At 52.9% G+C, this 20,924-nt stretch overlaps 7 protein-coding genes and 1 non-coding gene across 8 annotated transcripts; 4 read left to right on the top strand and 4 right to left on the bottom strand.

The window, feature by feature from the left end:
* Positions 1–368: 368 nt before the first annotated feature.
* On the top strand, positions 369–2,311 carry SEPMUDRAFT_68932 (cyclododecanone monooxygenase; the record flags this gene model as incomplete). Its single annotated transcript, XM_016909845.1, has 3 exons — positions 369–640; positions 759–1,183; positions 1,269–2,311. The coding sequence occupies 3 exons, from the start codon at positions 369–371 to the stop codon at positions 2,309–2,311; spliced, it is 1,740 nt and encodes a 579-aa protein (XP_016759504.1).
* Positions 2,312–2,779: 468 nt separating this feature from the next.
* On the bottom strand, positions 2,780–2,895 carry SEPMUDRAFT_t47. Its single transcript has one exon. It is a non-coding gene; the product is annotated as a tRNA-Ala (tRNA).
* Positions 2,896–3,188: 293 nt separating this feature from the next.
* On the bottom strand, positions 3,189–5,731 carry SEPMUDRAFT_150329 (UPF0016-domain-containing protein). The gene has a single exon (XM_016906095.1). The coding sequence runs from the start codon at positions 5,366–5,368 to the stop codon at positions 3,650–3,652; it is 1,719 nt and encodes a 572-aa protein (XP_016759503.1). The 5' UTR covers positions 5,369–5,731; the 3' UTR covers positions 3,189–3,649.
* Positions 5,732–6,240: 509 nt separating this feature from the next.
* SEPMUDRAFT_150328 (uncharacterized protein) lies at positions 6,241–10,124 on the top strand. The gene is made up of 3 exons (XM_016906094.1): positions 6,241–6,506; positions 6,677–9,462; positions 9,521–10,124. Exons 1-2 carry the CDS (start codon positions 6,311–6,313, stop codon positions 8,929–8,931), a joined length of 2,451 nt encoding a protein of 816 aa, XP_016759502.1. The 5' UTR covers positions 6,241–6,310; the 3' UTR covers positions 8,932–9,462; positions 9,521–10,124.
* SEPMUDRAFT_157424 (uncharacterized protein) lies at positions 6,241–12,380 on the bottom strand (the record flags this gene model as incomplete). The annotated part of the gene is made up of 9 exons (XM_016907733.1): positions 6,241–6,506; positions 6,677–9,462; positions 9,521–10,827; positions 10,890–11,142; positions 11,296–11,392; positions 11,419–11,501; positions 11,552–11,606; positions 11,782–12,020; positions 12,172–12,380. The coding sequence occupies 8 exons, from the start codon at positions 12,378–12,380 to the stop codon at positions 9,150–9,152; spliced, it is 2,556 nt and encodes an 851-aa protein (XP_016759501.1). The 3' UTR covers positions 6,241–6,506; positions 6,677–9,149.
* A 907-nt stretch (positions 12,381–13,287) lies between these two features.
* On the top strand, positions 13,288–15,207 carry SEPMUDRAFT_47596 (uncharacterized protein; the record flags this gene model as incomplete). The annotated part of the gene is made up of 4 exons (XM_016909040.1): positions 13,288–13,526; positions 13,602–13,700; positions 13,763–13,830; positions 13,886–15,207. 4 exons carry the CDS (start codon positions 13,288–13,290, stop codon positions 15,205–15,207), a joined length of 1,728 nt encoding a protein of 575 aa, XP_016759500.1.
* A 427-nt stretch (positions 15,208–15,634) lies between these two features.
* On the top strand, positions 15,635–16,442 carry SEPMUDRAFT_150326 (Inositol_P-domain-containing protein; the record flags this gene model as incomplete). The annotated part of the gene is made up of 2 exons (XM_016906093.1): positions 15,635–15,933; positions 16,145–16,442. Coding segments are annotated over exons 1-2 (531 nt in total), but the record flags the coding sequence as incomplete, so codon positions are not given.
* Positions 16,443–16,993: 551 nt separating this feature from the next.
* SEPMUDRAFT_134536 (betaine lipid synthase) lies at positions 16,994–19,702 on the bottom strand (the record flags this gene model as incomplete). The annotated part of the gene is made up of 2 exons (XM_016902648.1): positions 16,994–17,548; positions 17,611–19,702. The coding sequence occupies 2 exons, from the start codon at positions 19,700–19,702 to the stop codon at positions 17,112–17,114; spliced, it is 2,529 nt and encodes an 842-aa protein (XP_016759498.1). The 3' UTR covers positions 16,994–17,111.
* Positions 19,703–20,924: the final 1,222 nt, after the last annotated feature.

Below are 20,924 nucleotides of genomic sequence, written 5' to 3'. Positions count from 1 at the left end.
AACGTCACGCCACGGGATATGACTTCAATGCGCTGCATCCGGCCGCCGAGAGCGTGGACGAGGATTTGAGTGATTTCTGTGTGTTTGTTGTTCTTTTTTGTCCCCCATCTCACTTTCGGTAGGTATGAATGGATGCGCAACAGGACATGATAAAAGACACCATATATGCTCCCCCTTCCCCTCGCTGTGGTAAGGTCCATGATCCATCATCATCATCATCATCACTGATATATCCCTACGCTTCTTCCTTTCTCCCCCTCCATTCTCGCGATATTTTTGAAAAAGAATAAAAAGCAAACATGGCCCACAACCTGGCGAGTAAGGTGAACCTCGTCAATGGAGACGCCGATGAGACTACCCTCAAGGCTATGGAAGCCCAGAAGAAGTACGATGCCGAACGAGAGAAGCGTTTGGCTTTTGGTCGCGACATCTCGCAATATCGTGTCGTCGATGGCCATTTCGCTTCTTGGCTAGGGGACCCGTGGAAGGCAGAGACGCCTCGCGAGCCCGTCTATAGGGAGACGGACGTGTTGATCATGGGTGGTGGCTACGGCTCCCAGCTGACGGCCGCCGAGCTCTTGAAGTATGGCATTCAGAACTTCCTCATGGTCGACAAGTGTGGTGGTTTCGGTGGTACTTGGTAAGTATCATTCCCCCGTGACTGATATTCCCGCGGCAGGGATGATGTGAGAGGGGAGGTGTATTATATCAAAAAGAAAAAACAGACAAATTGATATGTGGTTCTTGTTGCGATGTAGGTGGTGGAACCGATATCCCGGCGCCCAATGCGACATTGAGAGTTTCATCTACATGCCTCTGCTCGAAGAGACGGGATATGTTCCGACGGAAAAGTACGCGCATCAACCGGAACTGTTGGAGCACGCGGAACGGATTGCCACGCATTACGGTCTTCACGAGAAAGCGTTGTTCCAAACGGAGATTTTGAGTATTCATTGGGAAGAGTACAAGGGTGTCTGGAGGATCATTACGAATCATAATGATACCATTTACGCTCGCTTTGTGGTGCTCAACTCGGGTCCACTGCATCGTCCTAAGCTTCCTGGTACGCCGGGCATTGAGAAGTTCAAGGGTCATGCCTTTCACTCGAGTCGATTCGACTATGAGTACTGCGGCAAGGATCTGTCGAAGCTTCAGGATAAGAAAGTCGCCATTATTGGAACAGGTGAGTGTGCCCACTTTTTTTCTTGCCTCTCTCTGAGGCTTGTTTGGCTATCATGTTTCTGACTGTTTTTGGGGGAAAAAAACAGGCGCCACAGCAGTGCAAATCATCCCACACGTGGCGAAGAATGCCAAAGAGTTCTTCGTAGTACAACGCACGCCTTCGGGAGTCGATACACGCCTCAACTGCGACACGACCGAAGAGTGGATCAAAGAAAACATCAAACCAGGATGGCAGAAAAACCGACAACACAACTTCAACAAAATGTCTCTCGGAGGCGCCACCGACGAAGACTTGGTCGACGACAACTGGTCGCGTGTCTTTTTGTCCTTTACAAACGCCACCAAAGGCGCCAAACCCGAAGACATTCCTCGCGAAATCCTCCGCAAAAATTTCGAACGCATGCAATCCATCCGCGACCGCGTCGACAGCACCATCCAAGACCCCAAAGTCGCCGAGAAACTCAAGCCCTGGTATGGATGGGGTTGCAAACGACCCACTTTCCACGACGGCTACCTGCCATCTTTCAACCGGCCCAACGTGCACCTCATCGACACAGACGGCAAAGGAATCGACGAATTCACCGAAACGGGTTTCAAATTCAACGGAGTAGAATATGAAGTCGACGCCGTAATTTTCGCCACAGGCTACGAATTAGCCACGGATTGGGTGCAACGAGCCGGAATGGACGTCTATGGACGCAGCGAACCGATTTCGAAAAAATGGGCCAATGGCACCATCGGTTTGCATTCCTGGGGAAGTAATGGTTTCCCCAACGCCTTCTGGATCACCACCGCACAAGGTCCGTTGGCTGTGAATGCGCTGTATGGAATTCACGAGCAAGCGATTCATCTCAGTTATATTATCAATGAAACGCTTCGGCGAGGCGCCAAGTGTGTGGAGCCGAGCAAAGAGGCGGAAGAGGCGTGGTTGAAGGAGGTGTTGAAGGCGGGTCAGAATCGTAGTACTTTTGAGGCGACTTGTACGCCTGGTTGGATGAATAATGAGGGGCATGTGACGGAGAAACATGTGAGGAATTGGTGGTATGGAGGAAATGGTTTGGAGTATTTTAAGATGATTAAGGATTGGAGAGATGCTGGGAAGTTGGAGGGTTTGAAGGTCACGTACTAGATTTGATTGATTGATTGATTCGTATGTACCTTTCAGCTATATGGTATGGTATATATGTATGTAGATGAATGGGAGTGACTGAGGATTCTTTCTTTCCAGTTTTCTGAATATCTACAAACACATACCTACATTGACATGAAAAACAGATATTCAGAACCCCCAATTCTCCCAATCAATCAGCCAAAGTCCCTCACTCTTCTCGCGCGGGAGAGGAAGCGTTCTCGATTTCCGAGTTTACCAGCTCCATCAAAAGACTGACTGACCTTAACTTTGTTTGACCCACCCACACGTACAGTCAGTCACCTTTGTTCTCCCGCATAGGTCCCCAACAGGCTACCTTACTAGGTAACTACCTGTACTACCACCTACAGCATCTCAATCCTTCTATTTCCTCTCATCTCTTCCTCTTTCCCCGCAAAATACAAAACGCAAAACACAAAATGCAAACAAAGATAAAAAACAAAAAAGTGGAGATGCAGGGAATCGAACCCTGGACCACCTCTAAACATCAAATGTTCTCGACGCTTATGCCTTGGCGTCGAGAATCATGCTAAAGAGGTATTATACCACTAAACCACATCCCCTTTTATTGATGAAGACACCAAGTTCAAAGTTAAATATATACCTTGTTTAAAAATGAAAATGAAAATGGAGTGCGTCAGAACAGATACGGATAGATGGAGTGCACATTCTAGGTAGTGTAAAAGATACCTTTATGTATTTGAAAATTCTTCCTTTACGCATTGCAGAAATTGAAATGTACCTGGATCTATCACTTGAGATTCGATATCTGCACCCTTATAATAAGTGGTAGATTTTTTCTTTTCTCATGGATAAGGAAACTCGAAGCTAGGAAGATGGAAAGAAGAGCTCTTGGATTGTACAGCATATACATAACACTGGTAAGTATTTGGTGTATGTGGTAAGGTAGTAAGTAGTAATGACAGTAGGCGAAAGGACGTTTGATGGAGTATTTCTTCACAAGGAATTTTTTCGACGCTTTTCCGTCTCTTGCCTAGATCCGCTATGCAAAATAGAAAAGAAAAGAACAGACGTCCCGTCCTACTCCATATGGTTATCATCTACTCAGACACAGCCTTCTCTTTGTTGATTCAGCCAATCGCTGTTGTTGGGTACCTGTTTGGTATGTTCTTCTTCTTGTTATCGTTGTCCTTCCTTCGCCTTGAGCATAGATTACAGTCCTCGCTCCCAAATTACTCTCGCACTGATCCGCCCGCCGCCTTTTCCCTCCCCGCCATTGCGCCAGTCGCTAATCCGTGGATTGACTTGTAAGGAAACGTGCCTAGAGAGGCTATGATGGAAATTGATGCTGCTGCTTCATCCGACCAGGCACTCGTACAGATATATGCAGCCAAAGACGAGGAAAGCAAGGGCGCCTCCGATGGTGACGACTCGCATGGAGACTCGTCCAGCCAGGGCTCGACCTCCAATGACTGCCATGCCAGTGCAGCACGCATGGCCCGCAATTGCACCGAGCGTCACCAGCCAGTAGTCTTGTCCGGCCGCCATGGCTATGGTGGCGATTTGACTCCTGTCTCCCCATTCGCCGAGGAAGGTCATGATGAATGTCTGCACCCACGCTGGACTGAGCACGAGACTGAGCAGATTCTCCAAACCTGCTCCGCCTCTGCTCCTCGGTGGCGAAGGACTTCGCGATAGTGGGGGCGAGAGCTCGCCCTTGTTTCTCCCCCGTCCCGCTTCGAGCTCATATGCCGATAGACTGCGATCACTCTTGCTGTTTTTCCGGTGTCTCATGCTATGCTCTTTTTCTTCGAGCTCCGCCTCGACTTCACGCATCTCTTCTCCAATGCCAGCATCCTTATCCATCGCCAATCCTTCTCGCAGACTCTTTGCGCCAAAAACGAAGAACAGAATGGCTGCGGCGAATGTGGTGTACGTCTTTGGGAGGAGAGCGGGAAACGCGTGTCCGAGCACGGCTGACAGGACCGTCATGGCGATGAGAGCAGAGATTGCAGCGCTGAAGACGAGAAGTCGAGGATGGCGCATGGCCATCAGGGCGGCAACCAGGAACGTCTTGTCGCCAATCTCGGAGAAGATGATCATGGTGAAGGAGAGCACGAAAGAATGGAACCACTCGTGCCATTCCATATCTGCAGTGGATTTGGTGATGGTGGACGGCGGGACAGGTGCGGAGGAGCCACTGCTGCCAGTCGCGGGCTTCGCGGGCTTGAGGTTCGTCTTGCCTTCGGTATCAGGCATTGTGTCCACCAGCCACTTGTCTCGTCCTCCCGATGGATTGACGGGTGGGCCAAATTCATCGTCGCTCGTGCCTGTGGTCGGCACTTTCGCTTCCGGGTGTGGAATATTGTGCGGTTTGGGTGGCAGATTTGTAGGCTTCTCCAAACCATATCCTGCTTCGCCATAGTCTCCGCCCTTCTTCGCCGTAGTGACCTTGTCACCCGTGATGGCATCCGTGCTCTCTTCGCTTGAGGACTTGTCTGATGCCTTTGACTTGTCACTGCTCCTCATGACTTCCTCTTCGCTATGGGGCAGCGTCGGTGCCTTCTGGGGCGTCTGGGGAGTCTTTTCTGCAACAGTATCGCCATCTTTGCGCGCCTTATCCTTGGTGCTGATGCCGCCCTCGGTGCCTGTGGTGCCCTTCTTGGGCGGCATGCGAGTGTCGTCGTTCATGACCCCATCGTTCTTCTCCGGAATGTCCTGGCCTGCAAAGTTGCTGAGAGATGTTGGCTTTGCCTTGACGGCAGCGGCAGCAGCATCGCCCTTTGCTTCTGCTGGACGATCCACGAAGGGACCGGCGTGTGGTTTGCCATCTAGTCCATCCACTGGCGCAGCCTCCGTACCCTTGTAAATGCGCGTTGCCTTCGAGTTGGGTGCATCTACCGCTGCAGCATCGGCGGCCGCCTTTCGCACGGGCTCTGCGCCTTTGACTCGGTTCAATGCCAGGATCTCGTCGTTGGACAGCACCTCCGTGCCCTCTTTCGGCATCACATTCTGCGCTGCGAGCAGGGAAGGAGCGAGGAGGAGGAGAACAGGTGAGGCGCGTCGTATCCGCATGGTGTATGTGTGCGTATGTGCAGAGCGATGGGGGGCGACCAGTGAGTGTACAGTGGAGAGGTAGATAGGTAGAGTCGGTAGGTAGGTCAGGTAGGTAAAGTAAGTAGGTACCTACAGGTAGGTAGTGAGAAACAAAAGCGGATCAGATCTGACACGACGTCCAGGGAGAGAGATGGAACAGAACAGATTCGATGGTGCCGTACGTCACTGAATGATAGGCGACGCCCAATGGTGAACGAAACAACAATGACAGGAGTAGTAGTGATGGGAAGAATAGCACAAGAAGAGTACAGGTAAGGAAGGGTAAGAGTCAGTTCCAGTAGGTATGTGGTAGTGAGCAGTAGTCAGCGATGAAGTGACAAACCTTCCATGCTGTGAGACTCGAGAACCTCCTGTATGAAGTAGTCTGGGGTCAAGCCTCTTCTTGTTCTTCTTCTTCTCTTCCTCTCGCCTCTCAGGGGGACCTCCGACCGTTCATCCGCCACCCGCTCGCTGCGCAAAGGATGATTAAGACTAAAGGCAGTCTGTGGGAAACGCAGTGTACCACACCTCTGCGAAGCTGAGGGGAAAGACACATCTCTCCTGTATACAACAAGGTATTTCATGGAGTCGAATTCACTGGGTTCTGGGTATATTCCACCGCAGTGTCGTCTGGACTCTGTGCAGTGAGTTGGTAGAGGGTTCTCAACTTCTCACTAGGTACCTCCTACGGTGACGCGGTCTACCCGGAACGCTTTTCTTTTTTTCTTTTTAGCATTTCTGGTTGGTTGCCTCGCGCAGCCGCTTGCTCCCGTCGCTTTACATAAGCCACTAGGGTGCAACCCTTCATTTCTTCCCACAAACAGTACTTCCATCCACAACAACGCGTTGCGCGCAGTCGCCCGCGCAGCTCTATCCTCCTGGTCGTCGTAGCGACGGACGCAGGCTCGCTGTGCCCACTGCATGAACATGGCCAAGGCGTATTCAGCGACGGCCGTCGCGCCAGGACCAACAAGCCGTCGCACCCGCAGTCAGAGCGCACAACCACAAGAAGCTGCCAACACGCGTACAACTCGCAGCAGACAGAGTTCCGCAGAGCCGCGCGTCGCAACTGCGAAGAGCGATGCTCGCAAGAACAATGCCCAGAATGCAGCCAAAGGTGCGTAGGTACTAACCAAGCGTGAGATTGCGACCATCGGTTTTGGCGTGCATGGGTGCATGCTTAGTTGTGGGGTGCCTAAGGTGCTGCTTCTCGTCCTCCCTCGCTCCGTCATGGCTGCTGCCGCCGAATGCTTTGCATCGCACATGTTCACTGACGTCTTGTACCAGAACTGCCGACTGTCGACGAGAATGGCATTGGCGAAGAGGACGAGGCGGACACCGAAGACCAGGTCGAAGCACAGACCGCAGAGGAGGAGCGCAATGAACTTCAGACTCGTCGCACCTCCATCGGTTCGGCTTTCTCGGGCACCACTGCAAAGACATCGTTCTCGCAAGAGGAAATCAATAAGCTTGACCCTGACGTGATCTGTGATGTGCTGCCCGATGCTCTCACAGCCGCGGATAGATTGGCGCAGCTGCTCCTGCCAAGCGGCCTCAAAACACCACCAGAGACGTGGAAGGAGATCAAGCGCACTGGCTCCAAGCACAACAAGCTGTACTCCACACGCTGGGACTCTCTACGCATCCTGAGACCGATTCTGACGAGCGTCGAGTACGTCGAACCGACTCACGTCCTACGGGCATTGCTGAAGGTTCAGTCCGTGGCTGATGTGCAGCCTGCTTCTTGGCGACCGGACAACATCTTGTACAAAATCAATATGGCGCTCATGTTGCGAGCTGTGCTTGTCCTTTGTGATCCGTCCGATTGGACCGAGGACGCGACCGGAGCGTTGGAGAGCCTGGACATGGCATTTCCAGCTTGCATTGCTGGTGGCAAACTCGATTTTTATGCTCTCCAGCTATGGCTAGAGATCGCCGCACATGTGACCATCAGGAGGTTAGACTCTGCCATTGACAGCGGCGCAAGCTTCTCTCCCCACGAGGAAATTGACAACGTCTTCAATGATGGCAATGAGGAATTCAAACATTACAAGGCCTTTGGCTTCATGTCAGCCAGCGAAGACGATCGGGAACGAGGCATGGACATGGTCGAACAGCGTCTCACTTTATTAAAGGCGCCCTTTGACCAAGATGGTATAGATGCCACTGCCTCTAATGGACATCTCAAAACCCAGTTCCGCTGGGATGACTTTCGGTCTAACACGCTGAGGTACTATGGGCCCCGCGCCGAGGAAGTGGATAGACACATAGAAGCTGCGGGCGGGGTTGGAGCAATCGTGAAGGGCCTCGAGCAAGAAGCCGACCGTGTAGCGAGCGAGAAGACGGCTGAGCGGATGAAGCAAGAGTATACCATGACTAGCAAGGCTTCAAGACAAAGCTTGGGTGGAAAAAGCGCCATGGCCCTGCTGAAGGGACGGGAGAAGCAGATCACGCAGCAACAGCCTGCACCCGTGGCGGTCATGTCCGCACCGACTGCCCCTCCGCAAGGTGAGGACGTTATCGTCCACGACTTTGGAGCTCAGCAAGAACTCGAAGATTATTCAGAGGCACAAGAGCACGAGGAGCCTGAGCTGGCGCCCCAGTCGACTGCGCAACAAGCCGTCGCTAGGCTCAATGCCGCCCAGAGACAGAATGCCAAAAAGGAAAAGGCTCGTCTGATCGATCGGCAGGCCAATGCGGAGCGCATCAGCAGTAACATGTTCGAAGATAGTCAGCCGGAGACTACATCGACTGCACCCAAACGCACTCATGCAGAGATGGAAGACGAGGCGCTAGACGACTTTGAGCCCACACCGGATGCTGGCTTTGAGAACAGTGTCCGCGACTACAGCAATGCTGCGCAAAGGCGCGCCGAAGTGGCGTTCCAGCAGGCAACACAGAGAGCGCCGCAACGCTCCGCTACCACTGCGTCTCAAGGCAGCCCAGGGGCAGGGACAGAGCTCTCGAGACAGTACGCGTCTACACAGCCGAGCCCTGCCAAGAGACAACGCAAGAATCCCGGCGCATCGATCCCTCCACCACGATCACGACCACACCCTGAAGACCCCGAAGTCCCGTCGAGCGAGTTCTACCGACAGGCAAAGGAAGATGCCGCATACAACCGCGTCAGCTCTACGCAGAGACGCCCACCTCAAATTCGGCAACCCTGGACAGACGAAGAGGAAAGCGCACTGATCGATCTCATTGTGGACCATGTGGAGGAGGAAGAAAGCATCAGCTACTCCAGTCTCAAAGCCATTGATCGATCTCTCGAAGAAACAGGAGAAGCGAAGCTCATGCAAAGAAGCGCAGAGGACATCCGATTCAAGGCGCGGAACATGAAGCTCACTTTATTGCTCGCCGACAGAAGGCTCCCAAGAAATTGGGACAAGGTCGTACTCGATCGAAAGGCCATTGCCAAGTTGCATTCTCGGGGTATTGCGTACCACCAGATGCGGATCAGAGCGAGTCGGAGGCGCTCGGCGGACGCCCCTTCATCTCCAAATGTTGGGGTATCATATACGACTGGCGGCGACTTGTGAAGAATTTATGTTACCGATGCGCCGCGAGTACTCTTTTCTTGTCGATGATACCATTTCGTAACTTGTGAGCGTAGTACTGTACCCTTATTTATCCTATTGTTGCATTTTCGACTTCTGAACAGCTCCTCTCCTCTTTCTGTTCCAACAAGTATCTCTCCCTCGCAGCCTATTCGCATATATCACTTGCATATCGCAGAAATCTGCCAGCTAGGACATTCTTACGGCAACGACCTAATTACTACCTCTGCGGGCAACTCACAGCTGACATGTCTTCTTGCCGTGCCATGTGGATCTTGCAGGTCTTTCGCCTTGTTCGCCATCTCGTTGAGATCCCAGTCCCAAACCTCGGTCTTCCCGTCCATTCTCCAATCAAAATTACTCTCAAAGCACCAAATAGTAATGTGACTAGAAGATGTTTCCGGTGGTGAACTAATCGATTTCAGGACCAGAAACGAATCGTTGAGTGCAACCTCTTGCATCTCACCGTGAGCCTCCCCCAGGAGTGCCACTGCATCCACCCATCGTCGAGACCTATATGAGTCCAGTCAGAATTGCACGTTCGTGAAGGACGGCGTGGAGCTGCACTAACGGTGGTAGTCCTTCTGTAGGCGACGCGTCGTCCCTGATTTTGTATATTGGTGTGATGTCACTAAGACGAGGGTGAGTGTGTACAGCTCCTTTCCATATTGACAAGCGCCGAATGTCCTGAGGACTATAATGATCCGGAAAGGGGTAGTGCTGTCTGTATAGCTTTCCCTTCTTGGCATCGAACATGGGTATCATACAAGTCAGTGGTCGAACGTGATTCATGGTCTTTGCAAAAGAAGTGGAGAAAGCCCACTGTGAGCGTAAACCGGTAGGATGAGGTGCTGCCAAAGCGCCACCTTCAAGTCTTATAAGGTCAGGTTGCATGGGCAACCGCAACACGTCTTCTTGTTCTACTGCCGCTAGATCAGTTCTTCCAAGCTGACCAGGCTTGTTGTGATATCGCTGATGCGCGAACCACAGAAACTCTGACTGGTCATCAGTACCATGGGCCAAAGCCACTTCAGAAGAGTAGAAGAGGTCTGTAGTTCCAGTAGTCTCATTCACTAGCATGGACGATGGTGCTATGCGCGGAACGCCCGGTGAAGCATTGGCTGGAGGCGAGTGGGAGCCTTCAACAGGTGCAGTCTCGGTGGGAGATGGATAACGAATCGTCTGCTGGGCCATTCGTCCAGTGGCATGACTGTACAACAATAGGGAGCCTGTCGGGCCGCCAGCGTTGCCGACGGTAAGTCCGATCACATTGTCATCTGCGTGAAACGCTGTGACGGAACTCGAGGGCAACGTGATGGCTTTCAACGGACCTGAAGTGTCCGGCAAAGCTTGGACATACATTTTCCCCGCGAAGGTAAGGCACGCAACAAGCTTCTTGGTCAGTGCAAGAGCCATGATACGCTCTCTAGCTGCAGGTCTTAGACGATAGTCTGGCATCTCAGACAGCAGGTTGCGCACCACGACTACGTCGCCGAGGTGAACATCACTGTCGAGGAATGCTAATCGCCCACCACTCAAGGCCAATGTCCGCTGCGCTTGCGACTGTAGGCCGCGCTGCATAACAGCACGACCGGTTTGTATCTTGGCTGTCGAGAACGGCAGATTGAGGCACCAAGCTCGCATGTGCCTCACCATGTCCGTCACCGACTGCTGCTGCTGCTGCTCGCATGAGCGCGCCGAGTCCGCTGGGCTATGAGTCTCCCATCTCGCCAGAAGAGCGCGCTGGGTAGCGTCGGCGGATAGGCAGAGGTGCCACGATTTGCACACGAGTTGGAGCCGCCACGCGTCGAACAGGGGCAGATAGCCGAAGATGTGTATCATCAACTCTGTGGGCAGCTGCCTCGCCGGATCGTTCTTCTGCGACAAGAGGGTGGAGAGGAGGAGGCGGTCTTGCCATCGTAGGGCGTCTGCAAGCTCACGTAACCTGCGTAGAAGGAGTGCGCGGTGAGCTGCTGTCTGTCGTGTTTCATCGTTCCCGCGACGTGGAACTGCGACGCTGCGACGGCAACTGACATGGTTCGCCGTTCATCGTTGCCGGCAGCTTGCACGAGATGCCGGATGTTTGTTGCGGTCATGATAGCGGTTGCCAGTCGGCGGTCGAGAAAAGTCTGCTGTCCGCAGTGCCGCTCTACGCGTGGTGGTGGTGGTGGTGGTGTTGTTGTTGTTGTTGGTCTGGCGGGATTTATCATTTATTGTTGTTGGATCTATCTGGGGCAGACGCTGCTGGGCACCCACGGTCAAGGATGGGCATTATCTGTTTTGGGAGCGGATAGACGCGACGATCCGGGTACTCATACGGTAGGGACGGTACTGTGAGGGACGCACATGGCAAGAGCGATCTCTCCAGGAGGCTCCTTCCCACGTGCGAGCGCAGTGGGATGGAAATGTTCCTTCTTGTTGAGCCCGTGGGAGTGGAGCCGGCCTGCAGGAGCGACCGTTACAACTTACGCTCCTGCTGCATGCAGTACAGTAAGGCACGTTTTAGTGGAGTATTATTATCACACAAAGTTATTGACATGACATGGGAGATGCTGCAGGTGCATGAGGCGCGGCTGGTGCGCGGCCAACTCTGTACTCCTACCTCCCAGCACCGTGCTGGTCCAGTCCGTGCGATCTATTTATTGACCTTGCTATTGCTATTTTATTATATTTTTATATAACTTCTACAGCCTACAGGTCAGGTATATGATGAGCCGAGAACGATCTTCTCATATCAAGATTAATCAACCCGTATAGAAGGGAGTATATATACGTCCTCGACCAATACAGCCCTGGGCCGGATGAAGACCCGACCCGGCGGCGCGGTCACACCCTGCACGTGGAGGCTGATTGGCCGCTCGGATGCACGCGCCGTCTGCGCAGTCTGAGTCTGCTGTTGTGGAGTGTAGACTGTTGTTGTTCGCTGGAGGTAGAAGTACTGGTGGCCGTCTTCGACCCTGGAAATACCTCCTAGGAGGTAGGAGGTAGGAGGTAGGAGATAGGAGGCAGTAGGTCCATGTGGATTCACAGCCAAAGCTTTGGAGTCGTGGGAGCAGTGGAAGCATCTCCAACTCCAATGTACGAGTCAGTACCTTGCATACTTCACGGCCGGCACTCTCGCGTCCGGCAACGAACTATGTATGCCTCTGAGGCGATGACTCGTCTGTTATACTATTGCTTGTTGTATACTGTAGCTACAGTACAGTACCTACATGTACCTACTTGTGCTTGTATTGCGAGGGCAGCGGCCCGTCCTTCTTGATGCCTCGTCGCGGGGGCGAGCAATGGCAAGGCATGGTATGGCATGGCATGGCATGTGAGGCCATGAGCATGAGCTTGAGCCTTGAGCATGACATGAGCGAGAAAATGAATAGGGGACGCGGTCGCACACTAATCAACTGCTCTCTGCCGTCGGCTCGCGGTCGGTGCATCTTGGCCCAGGGTCTGGCTAATAGCAAGCAAGCAAGCAAGCAGAACCAGACACTACTGTAGCTACCCAGTTAGTAGTACACTGTAGTGGTATCTCTCTTCTTCCATCCCGTCATATTCTCTCTCTCCCGAGCCCAGCTCCACCTGTGCCTGTATCATTATTATCGCTGTGGAGCCTTCCTTCCATGCCCTCTCGCAGCCCAGCGCAGCCCACCGCCCTGAACATTCTTGTATACCACACCGCATTGCTAGAAGCCGAGAACACCCTACCTGACATACCTTAGGTACCTACACCTACAGGTACCTAGGTACTCGCCATTTCCGTCCCCCTTCTCCTCGATCGTCCATCGCCGCCGCCGCCGTCGCTATACTCGACGACATACGCCCCGCCGCCGCAAGGCCCCAAAACTAGCGTGCAAAGATACTGTACTGCCCATGAGACGGCGCGAAACACCGCCGACTGATCAGCCGTGACCCCGAAGATCCCTGGGCGCAAGTCGCAACACTGCCTATACCGCATACACACTTTCCCCCCACAAGAGTCAGTACTGTCGACCTGGAATCGGCATGAGCGCTTTGGATGCTCGCCGGGAGAGATCGACTACCAGGAAGCGACCGGGTGGCAGCAGCAGTACAATCAGCAGCGAGGTGGTAGCAGACATCAAAGGCGACGCGCACGAGCGACAAGCGGTCGAATCCTCGGCCTATCAGCTGCTCTCTCGATATACAGTGATCGTGCAACTACAACGCCAAAGAGCATTCTTCTGAACGCGCGCTTCATCAATGGCCTCACTCCAGCAGCCATTGAGAAGAGATCCTTTCCAAAGCGAGCCTGAAGCATATCGACCAAACTTGCCGAAAAGCATACCTATTCTTCCATCCGCATCACTTCCATCACAAGGAGGTCCCATGGAAGTCAGCCAAACTTCCAGCGCACCAATGGGGCCCCCAAGTGCAAGTCCTAATGGCGATAAAGCTCGCGAGCAGCAACAGCAGCAGCAGCAGCAGCAGCAGCAACAACAACAACAACATCAACAACAACGTGACCAAGATGATACGAATGGAAGCAGCGCGCAACCAACGGGAGCTGCAGCTGCAGCACAGCAACCCAAGGTCGTTCAGACTGCGTTCATCCACAAACTCTACAAGTTCGTGATACTCGTCTGAGGCTCTGCTCTCTCTCTCTCACACACACACACACGCAAGCTGACTTTTGCCTGCAGCATGCTGGAAGATCAAAGCATCCAACATCTTATCTCATGGTCGAGTACGAATGAAAGCTTCGTCATGTCTCCCTCGTCCGAATTTTCTAAAGTCTTAGCGTATGTCCATTGGAAGCCACCATGTCCGCCGCGTGCATATCGAGCGTCTAATGCTTTGACAGGCAATATTTCAAGCACACCAACATATCATCCTTCGTGAGGCAGCTGAACATGTATGGATTTCACAAAGGTGTGGAAGGAAGCTGCTCTCCCCGAAATGTGGCTCGTCGCTGACATGATATTAGTGAGCGATGTCTTTCATACCGGCTCACCCGACTCTCCTCTATGGGAATTCAAACATGGCCACGGCAACTTCAAGCGAGGTGACCTCGTGGGTCTTCGCGACATTAAGCGCAGAGCATCAAGACACGCGCTGATCCATCGCGACTCGTTTTCTACCGCACCCAAAGTCCCCACGCCCCAACCACCAGGCGCCCCAATGGAGCCCATGCCCGATCCAGTTGAGGCCAGGCTGAACATGTTAGACTGGCACTTGCATGACGTGCATGCCAGATTGGCAAGGTCAGAGGAAGCCTTTTCTGCAATCAACGTCAAGTATCAGACTGTGCTCGAAGGTCTGGCAAAATGTCATCAGTGGAGCAACGAGCTGTCCTCGCACTTGTTGACCGTAGTACCGGATCCCGACAACCCAGTCCATCGAGATGTATATGCCATGCGCAACGACATTCGACAGCACATTGACGGACTTCGGACCCTGGAAGAGCCGCATCAGCAACAAGAGCCTCTCTTCGGGCATCGCCAATCCTACTTTCAATCTAACAACCAGCATGCGCCCATGGAGCCTGCTGTACCCATGTCTCCGCGACAGAGACCGTTCGACGAGTCGCGTAGACCTTCACTTCAAGGACCGACTCGACCTCTTGGAGTGCGTGCACCAGTGCCGCAGTATTTACAGGCGTCGCCTCGCCGATATGGCTCAATCGGTACTGGCGGAAACGGCGCATACTCCCCCACATCGCACAGGCCTCCCTACAGCAACGCGCTACCCGCTCCACCACCGGCACAGCCACCTCAACAGCAGCAGCACCCACTGGCCACAATGACATCGCCCCCTTCTAATTTGCCACGCCGACATACATCAGCAGACATTCGCGTTCCTGGCTGGGAAGCTGGTCAACCTCCTCCACCAGGACAATATGGACAAGGCACTTCACCTCACCAGTCTGGTCAGTCGTCTGGTGCATGGCCATCATCTCCCCGCACAGCTGCAAATCCTGGCGATCAACAGATCCGGGATACTCTCGCACAATACGAGCTACCACGTGTGCTCCATCCAGGATCTCGTCCGCATTCACCCGGCCCCCCCGAATCTGGCCCGCCGAGCTTTCACAATAGCTTCGCACCTCCCAGCTATGCCAATCCAAGCGACGCTGGATGGCAACTTCCAGGAGCTCGATTTCCGTTCAAAGGTCTGACAGATGGCAGCAGGAGAAGCAGCATGGCCTCGAATGTGCATTCGCTGCTCAATCCCGCGGACACTGCCGAGCGAGAGGGCGAAGACGAAGGGGCGCCTGACGATATCAGAAAACGGAAAAGAGTGATATGAAGTGATGAAGGGTGGGAGGCACGATGGCTGCATTGGATCGATTCTTTTTTTTTTCTTTTTTCTCGCGAAAGTTGGATACCCCCGTGCTTCAAAGCCACTTTGGCAAACGCCGTAAATGGATCTGCTATAGTCGCAGTATACTGGCGGCCACTGTCATGCAAAAGCATTCCATGTTGAGTAGCCGTTCCCTACTCGATTGGGTCATTTAGGCTACATCTCATGCAGTTGACGCACGTGGTTCCGGCAATGGGCGAGAACAAGGTTCACCTCGCCACAACCTCCGAGTCCACAGTAGGGCAATAATGCCGACTGAGCTCTGTGAAGTAATATAAATGCCGGACGCTTCTGACTTTTGACATGCAGTCATACCTAAGTACCCACCTACCTGGTAACTCGTTTGTGTTTTCTTTTTCCCCTACGCATACAACCAATCACTCGCCCACTGTTTCCCACCTATATCAATCACCGGACCCAATCAATCAATCAATCCAAGATGAGTGATGGTAAAAGTAGCAGCAGTGCTGCTGCAGCAATCGACTATCAAGAAATCCACGACGTTCTCGTCCAAATCGCCTTGCAAGCGGGCGAGATGATCACTTCTGCCCAACCTGCCGTTTCGGGACACGGCACGAAGAAGGATAATAGCGCGGATTTGGTGACGGAGACGGATCAGGCTGTCGAGAAGATGATTATGGAGGAGTTGGGGAGAAAGTATCCTGGTTTTGAGTGCGTTTGATCTTTTCTTTTCTTTTTCTTTTATTCCTTCTTTTGGAATTCGGGGAGGTTGAGAATGGAAATGAGAATCTATGAGGATGTCCTGTGCTACCAGAAAAAAAAATGTAAAAGTAAAAAAAAAAAGAGAAATAAATACTCTCCCCGACTGACTGACTTGACTGACTTCCGTTCTTACCTACCTTACCTAACCTTTGTAATATAGATTCATGGGCGAAGAAACCTACCAACCCGGCGACATTCTCTCCTCCACTCCCACCTTCATCATCGACCCGATCGATGGCACAACCAATTTCTTCCACGGATGGCCCTACGTCGCCGTGTCTCTCGGCCTCGCAGTCGACAAAAAGCCCGTCGTCGGAGTCGTCTATAATCCTTTTACTCAAACTCTCTATTCGGGAATTACAGGCAGAGGAGCATATATGACTACTCGACCTTGGTCTAGTAATAGTAATAATAATAATAGCAAAGAAGAAAAAGAAGGAAGAGAAAAACAAACCCGTCTCAAACTCCCCCTCAAAACGCCCCTTCCTTTTCAAAATCTCTCTCACTGTCTCATCGGATTAGAATGGGGACACGGCCGCACAGGACCCGACTACGAACTCAAAGCGCGACTATTTCGAAAACTCTGCGCGAGTAAAACTCTCGGAGGAGCACACGTACACGATATTCGAAGTTTGGGGTCCGCGGCGTTGAATATTTGTGCTGTGGCTTGTGGTTGGTTGGATTTGGAGTGGGAAACGGGGACGTGGGCGTGGGATGTTTGTGCCGCTTGGGTCGTTTTGGAGGAGGCTGGGGGGAGAATGGTGGGTGCTATGAAGGGGGATTGGGAGCCGCGGGTGGATCAGAGGAGGTATTTGGCTGTGAGGGGTGGGGAAGGGCAGGAGGGGATTATTGAGGAGTTTTGGGGGTGTATTGAGGGGAAGATTGAGGTTGGGTGGGATGCTGTTTCGTGAGGGAAGGATTGGGTTGGGGGTGCAGTATATCTATACGTTTTGCGTGAAGAAAGAAGAAAAAGGAAAAGGGCTTGCTTGGGTTGGTTGGTATCGTCATAGGTATTTCGCGTCTTCTTTCAAAAATGCTTGAATCATCAACAACAACCTACCCATCATCAAATCGTCAATCTAGACTCTATACATCTGCCTCCACATTCAGCTCTCTTCCCTCCGGCCTCATGACACCTCCTCATCCTCCAAGGGTAACCCCACCGTCTTGGTACATATCCACGTACTGGCATACATATTCACGCGATCCGTACACGTCCCCGGAGGGATTCTCGCCGCAACTCTCTTCGGGCTGAATCCATATTCTTCAAACACTCTCATGTACCATGGATTGAGACCGGCACTTCGAATCAGGACTCGGCCGCCCAGCTTGAGAGCGCGATTGACAGCCTTGCATTGCGCGGGAGCTTCAGGACCACCGGGTGTGAACCAATCCATACTGTCCATGAGAACTGCAATGGTCAGGGCTTCGGGTTGCATGCGAGCAAACACTTCGGCAAGTTCGTCCGTGTGTATGCGGATGTTCTCGAGGGCGCCAGGGCCGGAGAGCGTGACGTGGGCTTTCGGGGTGAGGTAGGTCGGATGGCAGCGGCGGGTATAGTGACCTAGCTTATGTTAGCTTGCTGCATCATCTCTATCTCCTCCGCCAAGAGTATAGAGGACTCACCGAGTAGGCATAGCAGGTAGTAGTGATTGTCCTCGCTGAGAAGGGTCTCATTTGCAACAGGATCAAGTGTCTGGACACCATAGTTCCAGATCGCCTGCCCGCTCTTCACGGCGCCTACTGAACCTGGCTCCCCCGTGCCGCTTTTCTCGCCAGATCGATCTGCCTTGACAGCATCGCCACGATCGAGCTGGAGCTTGAAGTCTTCCTCAATCATGGCCCGCTGCTCGCCAGGCACACCAAGCGCTTTCCAGAGGAATCGCTCTGATCCCACAACAAAGTATGCCAGAAGCTGCGACAACAGGACTTTGCGAACACGCTTGGTCCAAATCTCGCGTTGCTCAGCCAGTGTTTGTGCTTCACCAAGCTTGTCCATGTCTTTGCGAATACCCAACAGGCTGCCGAGCCACGAAATGAGCTTGAGAGCGTGTCGGCTACCGCCTGTGAAGTAGAGTCCCTTGCCACGACTATCAAAAGTCGAAGGACCTGCGTGAAGCCAAAAGTCAAATGCGTGAGACGACAGATGTGGCGATAAATCTTCCACGAGTAGCTTGTGGAAGTCATCATGCTTGCCCTCGCCGAACAGCTTCCAGAAATTTTGGTAGTCCAGGCCACGGAATGCAGCAACTTTGAGCTCGAGAAGGTGGTTCTGCGCGGGATTCAGATCGACAGCGTGTATGCGTTTGGGTCGCTCCAATGCGTAGCTGAGAATGTTGTCACCCGCACTCGTGAGGGCCAGGATGACATCGTCGGATGTAATCTTGAGCAGGCGAGAATCGACACGAGCGTCCTCCCAGGTAAAACTGTAGATGTACTCCTCGTTGAATTGGCGATGCTTCGGGAGAGTGTCGTCGTAGTAGACACGAGTCTTGTTGTTCTGATAGTACGCGGCTGGCAGTGGGAGACTGGCAGCGAGATTCACCACCGCTGTATCGTAAGATTTGCTTCGACGCTCCGTGCTAGAACTGCGGCGGGTCTTGCGGACGAGACTCTGCGCGTGGATGTCGAGTGCGGCAATAAAGGGACTCTCGGTGACGGCCGCGTCGACCACTGCCATTTGTTGGAGTGGATTGATTGTGGTACGAGCGCACCCGATGAAGATGTAGTAGGGAATGCGGAAGCCGAGAAGGTGACATCTCCGGTTCGTGCTGAGAATGGTGCCGAACTTGTACTCAATATAGTCGCGTCGAGCAGATTCGAGATTGACTCGATCGAGCTCAAACCAAGTCCTCCAGAAGACACGGCTGATCCACATGCAATGCCTATCGATGCTGCCGCCAGTGTAGTTGCGGCTTGCAAATTCGACCTTGTTTTGGACGTAAAAGTCGACCACACCAACGATTCCATTGGGAGCCAGTAGGCTTGCAACGCTGTCAATGGCCGGATGAAACTCTGGAATCATGCTCAGGCTGTACGACATGGTGAGAACGTCTGCACCGACACTGTCGCGTGCCTCGTCTCCGTATGCAGAACGACCAATGCTGAAGTCGCGTTTCTCGTCCTCGATCCCAGCCTCGTAGTCTGCGAGGCGGAAGATTCTGGCGTCCTCGCATATGACGTGAACATTCTTCCAGCCCAGTCTTTCAAATCGTTTCCGTGCAATCTCGCAGAGAGAAGTGCTCAGATCGACGAGATAGACAGCGTGAAAGAAGTTGGGCACATCGACGTGTTGACCCATGTTTTCGATATTCCAGCCTGTACCACCACCAATGTCCACCCAAATTGGCTTGGTGGTTGCCTGACCGGTACCCTGTCGATGCTTGACCTGGGCTGCTACAAGAGCTAGCATGTCTTCTCTTCCTTGCAAGAGCCGCGATCGTGTGGCATCGTAGATACTCGCCTGAGACTTGTAAAAGCTTTCGAGAGCATCTTGCTGACTTCCGGTTCCGTCTCCAGTATGGGGCTTGAAGAAGCATGCGTAGACAAATTGGGCGAGGTAGCCAGCATTGTTATACAATTTCTGGAGAGTACTCAGCTCGGTGAAGAACAGCAGGATCCAAGCGAGCACGAAGACGATACCGCCTATCGAGGCCACGGAAAGCTGGTACTTGGGGTCGGCGAGCCGGTCGTTGAGTGAGCTGAGAAGCGATGCCATGGTCGCGGCAGTGAATGCGAGTATTCAGCTCGCGTGCCTATGCCGATTCCCAGGAGATCGAGGAGAGCACGAGAAGGAAAGGCACAGGGAGGAAAAGGGTGGGGAGCTTGGGGGGTAGTACAGCAAGCTTGAGGAGGATATAACAGAAAAGAGCTGGCAAATACATACCTTCTCTGTTGTACCTTCTGATGGTCGGCCAGTCCGTCATATGCAGACCAGGTAAGCCGCGCCGATCCCAGGGAGGCACAGGTACATAGACAGACTAGGATAGTGTCGACAAGCTCGCAGCCCCATCGCCCTGAGCATCCGCATACAGCAAAGTGTATCTGCAAACTCGCAAATTTGCCGGAGGTATACTACGACATGGGAGAGGCCCCTCCCTCTCGCGAACGACACGGCCCCGCTTGGCTTGTGCAATGTGCATACCATTATGGATGGGAACGCGAGGGAGACAGGCTTGGACATGGTACATGAGGAGGTCGTTGTCGGGAGAGAGGAGCGTCGTCCAGAGATGTCTTTTTTAGCCTATCAGCATGGCACATGGGAGGCCACGCTCGGCCAGCAGTGATGTCCTGTCCTGTCCTGTCCTGGACTCCTGACTCCTGAGCTCCTCAAGACCGGCTAAATCATCACCAAGACAGACTCCCGACATCTGATGAGAGAACAAGCAGCTGGCAGCCTGCAGGGACAGGTCATCGATGGATGGGTGAAGCCCGAAAGTTCTGGTGATGATGGTCAAAGGGACAAGGCGTGGGCGGGAAGAGAGATGTGAGAGGTCCATTGCTGTCATGGCTCCACTCGTCTTATGCTCCAATCATGGCTCGCATACAAACGCGTGCCTCACCTCACTTGCTGCAATTGCTCTTCTGCACCATACCGAGATACAACCTTGGCTTGCTCGTTTCCGTGGGCTGATGCGAGACCGGTTGGCACTCGGGTATATCAGGTGGCCACTGTATGAGTCTGTATCTGACGGCTGTTCGTTCGTAGTGCGGGAGGCTGTTGAGACCGAGAGGGGACTGACTATACTCGTAATATGCCGAGAATAGCCAGAGGAGCAGAGAGAGACAGAGGGGCGTAATAGCTACGCCAGTCAAAGGTTGTGCATCATTCACCCTTCGAACTTGCGAATAGACTCGAGATGAGCTGAGGAAGAATGACATGTCCAGCCAAGCACGAAGAGGAGGAACAATGGTACTCGATGAAGGGAACATAGTGCGAA

This window comes from Sphaerulina musiva (assembly GCF_000320565.1).
Source record: "Sphaerulina musiva SO2202 unplaced genomic scaffold SEPMUscaffold_7, whole genome shotgun sequence".
Classification (NCBI taxonomy): domain Eukaryota; kingdom Fungi; phylum Ascomycota; class Dothideomycetes; order Mycosphaerellales; family Mycosphaerellaceae; genus Sphaerulina; species Sphaerulina musiva.
The sequence above is the reverse complement of the archived record's forward strand: the minus strand, read 5'-3'. Positions and strand labels throughout refer to the sequence as shown.

What these genes read in the sequence shown, in the direction of transcription:
- SEPMUDRAFT_150329 (XM_016906095.1), bottom strand. Translation starts at nt 5,368, where the DNA reads ATGCGGATACGACGCGCCTCACCTGTTCTCCTCCTCCTCGCTCCTTCC.
- SEPMUDRAFT_150328 (XM_016906094.1), top strand. Translation starts at nt 6,311, where the DNA reads ATGAACATGGCCAAGGCGTATTCAGCGACGGCCGTCGCGCCAGGACCA. An exon ending in TGCCCAGAATGCAGCCAAAG is followed by an intron (nt 6,507 to 6,676) that starts GTGCGTAGGTAC and finishes GTCTTGTACCAG; the next exon opens with AACTGCCGACTGTCGACGAG.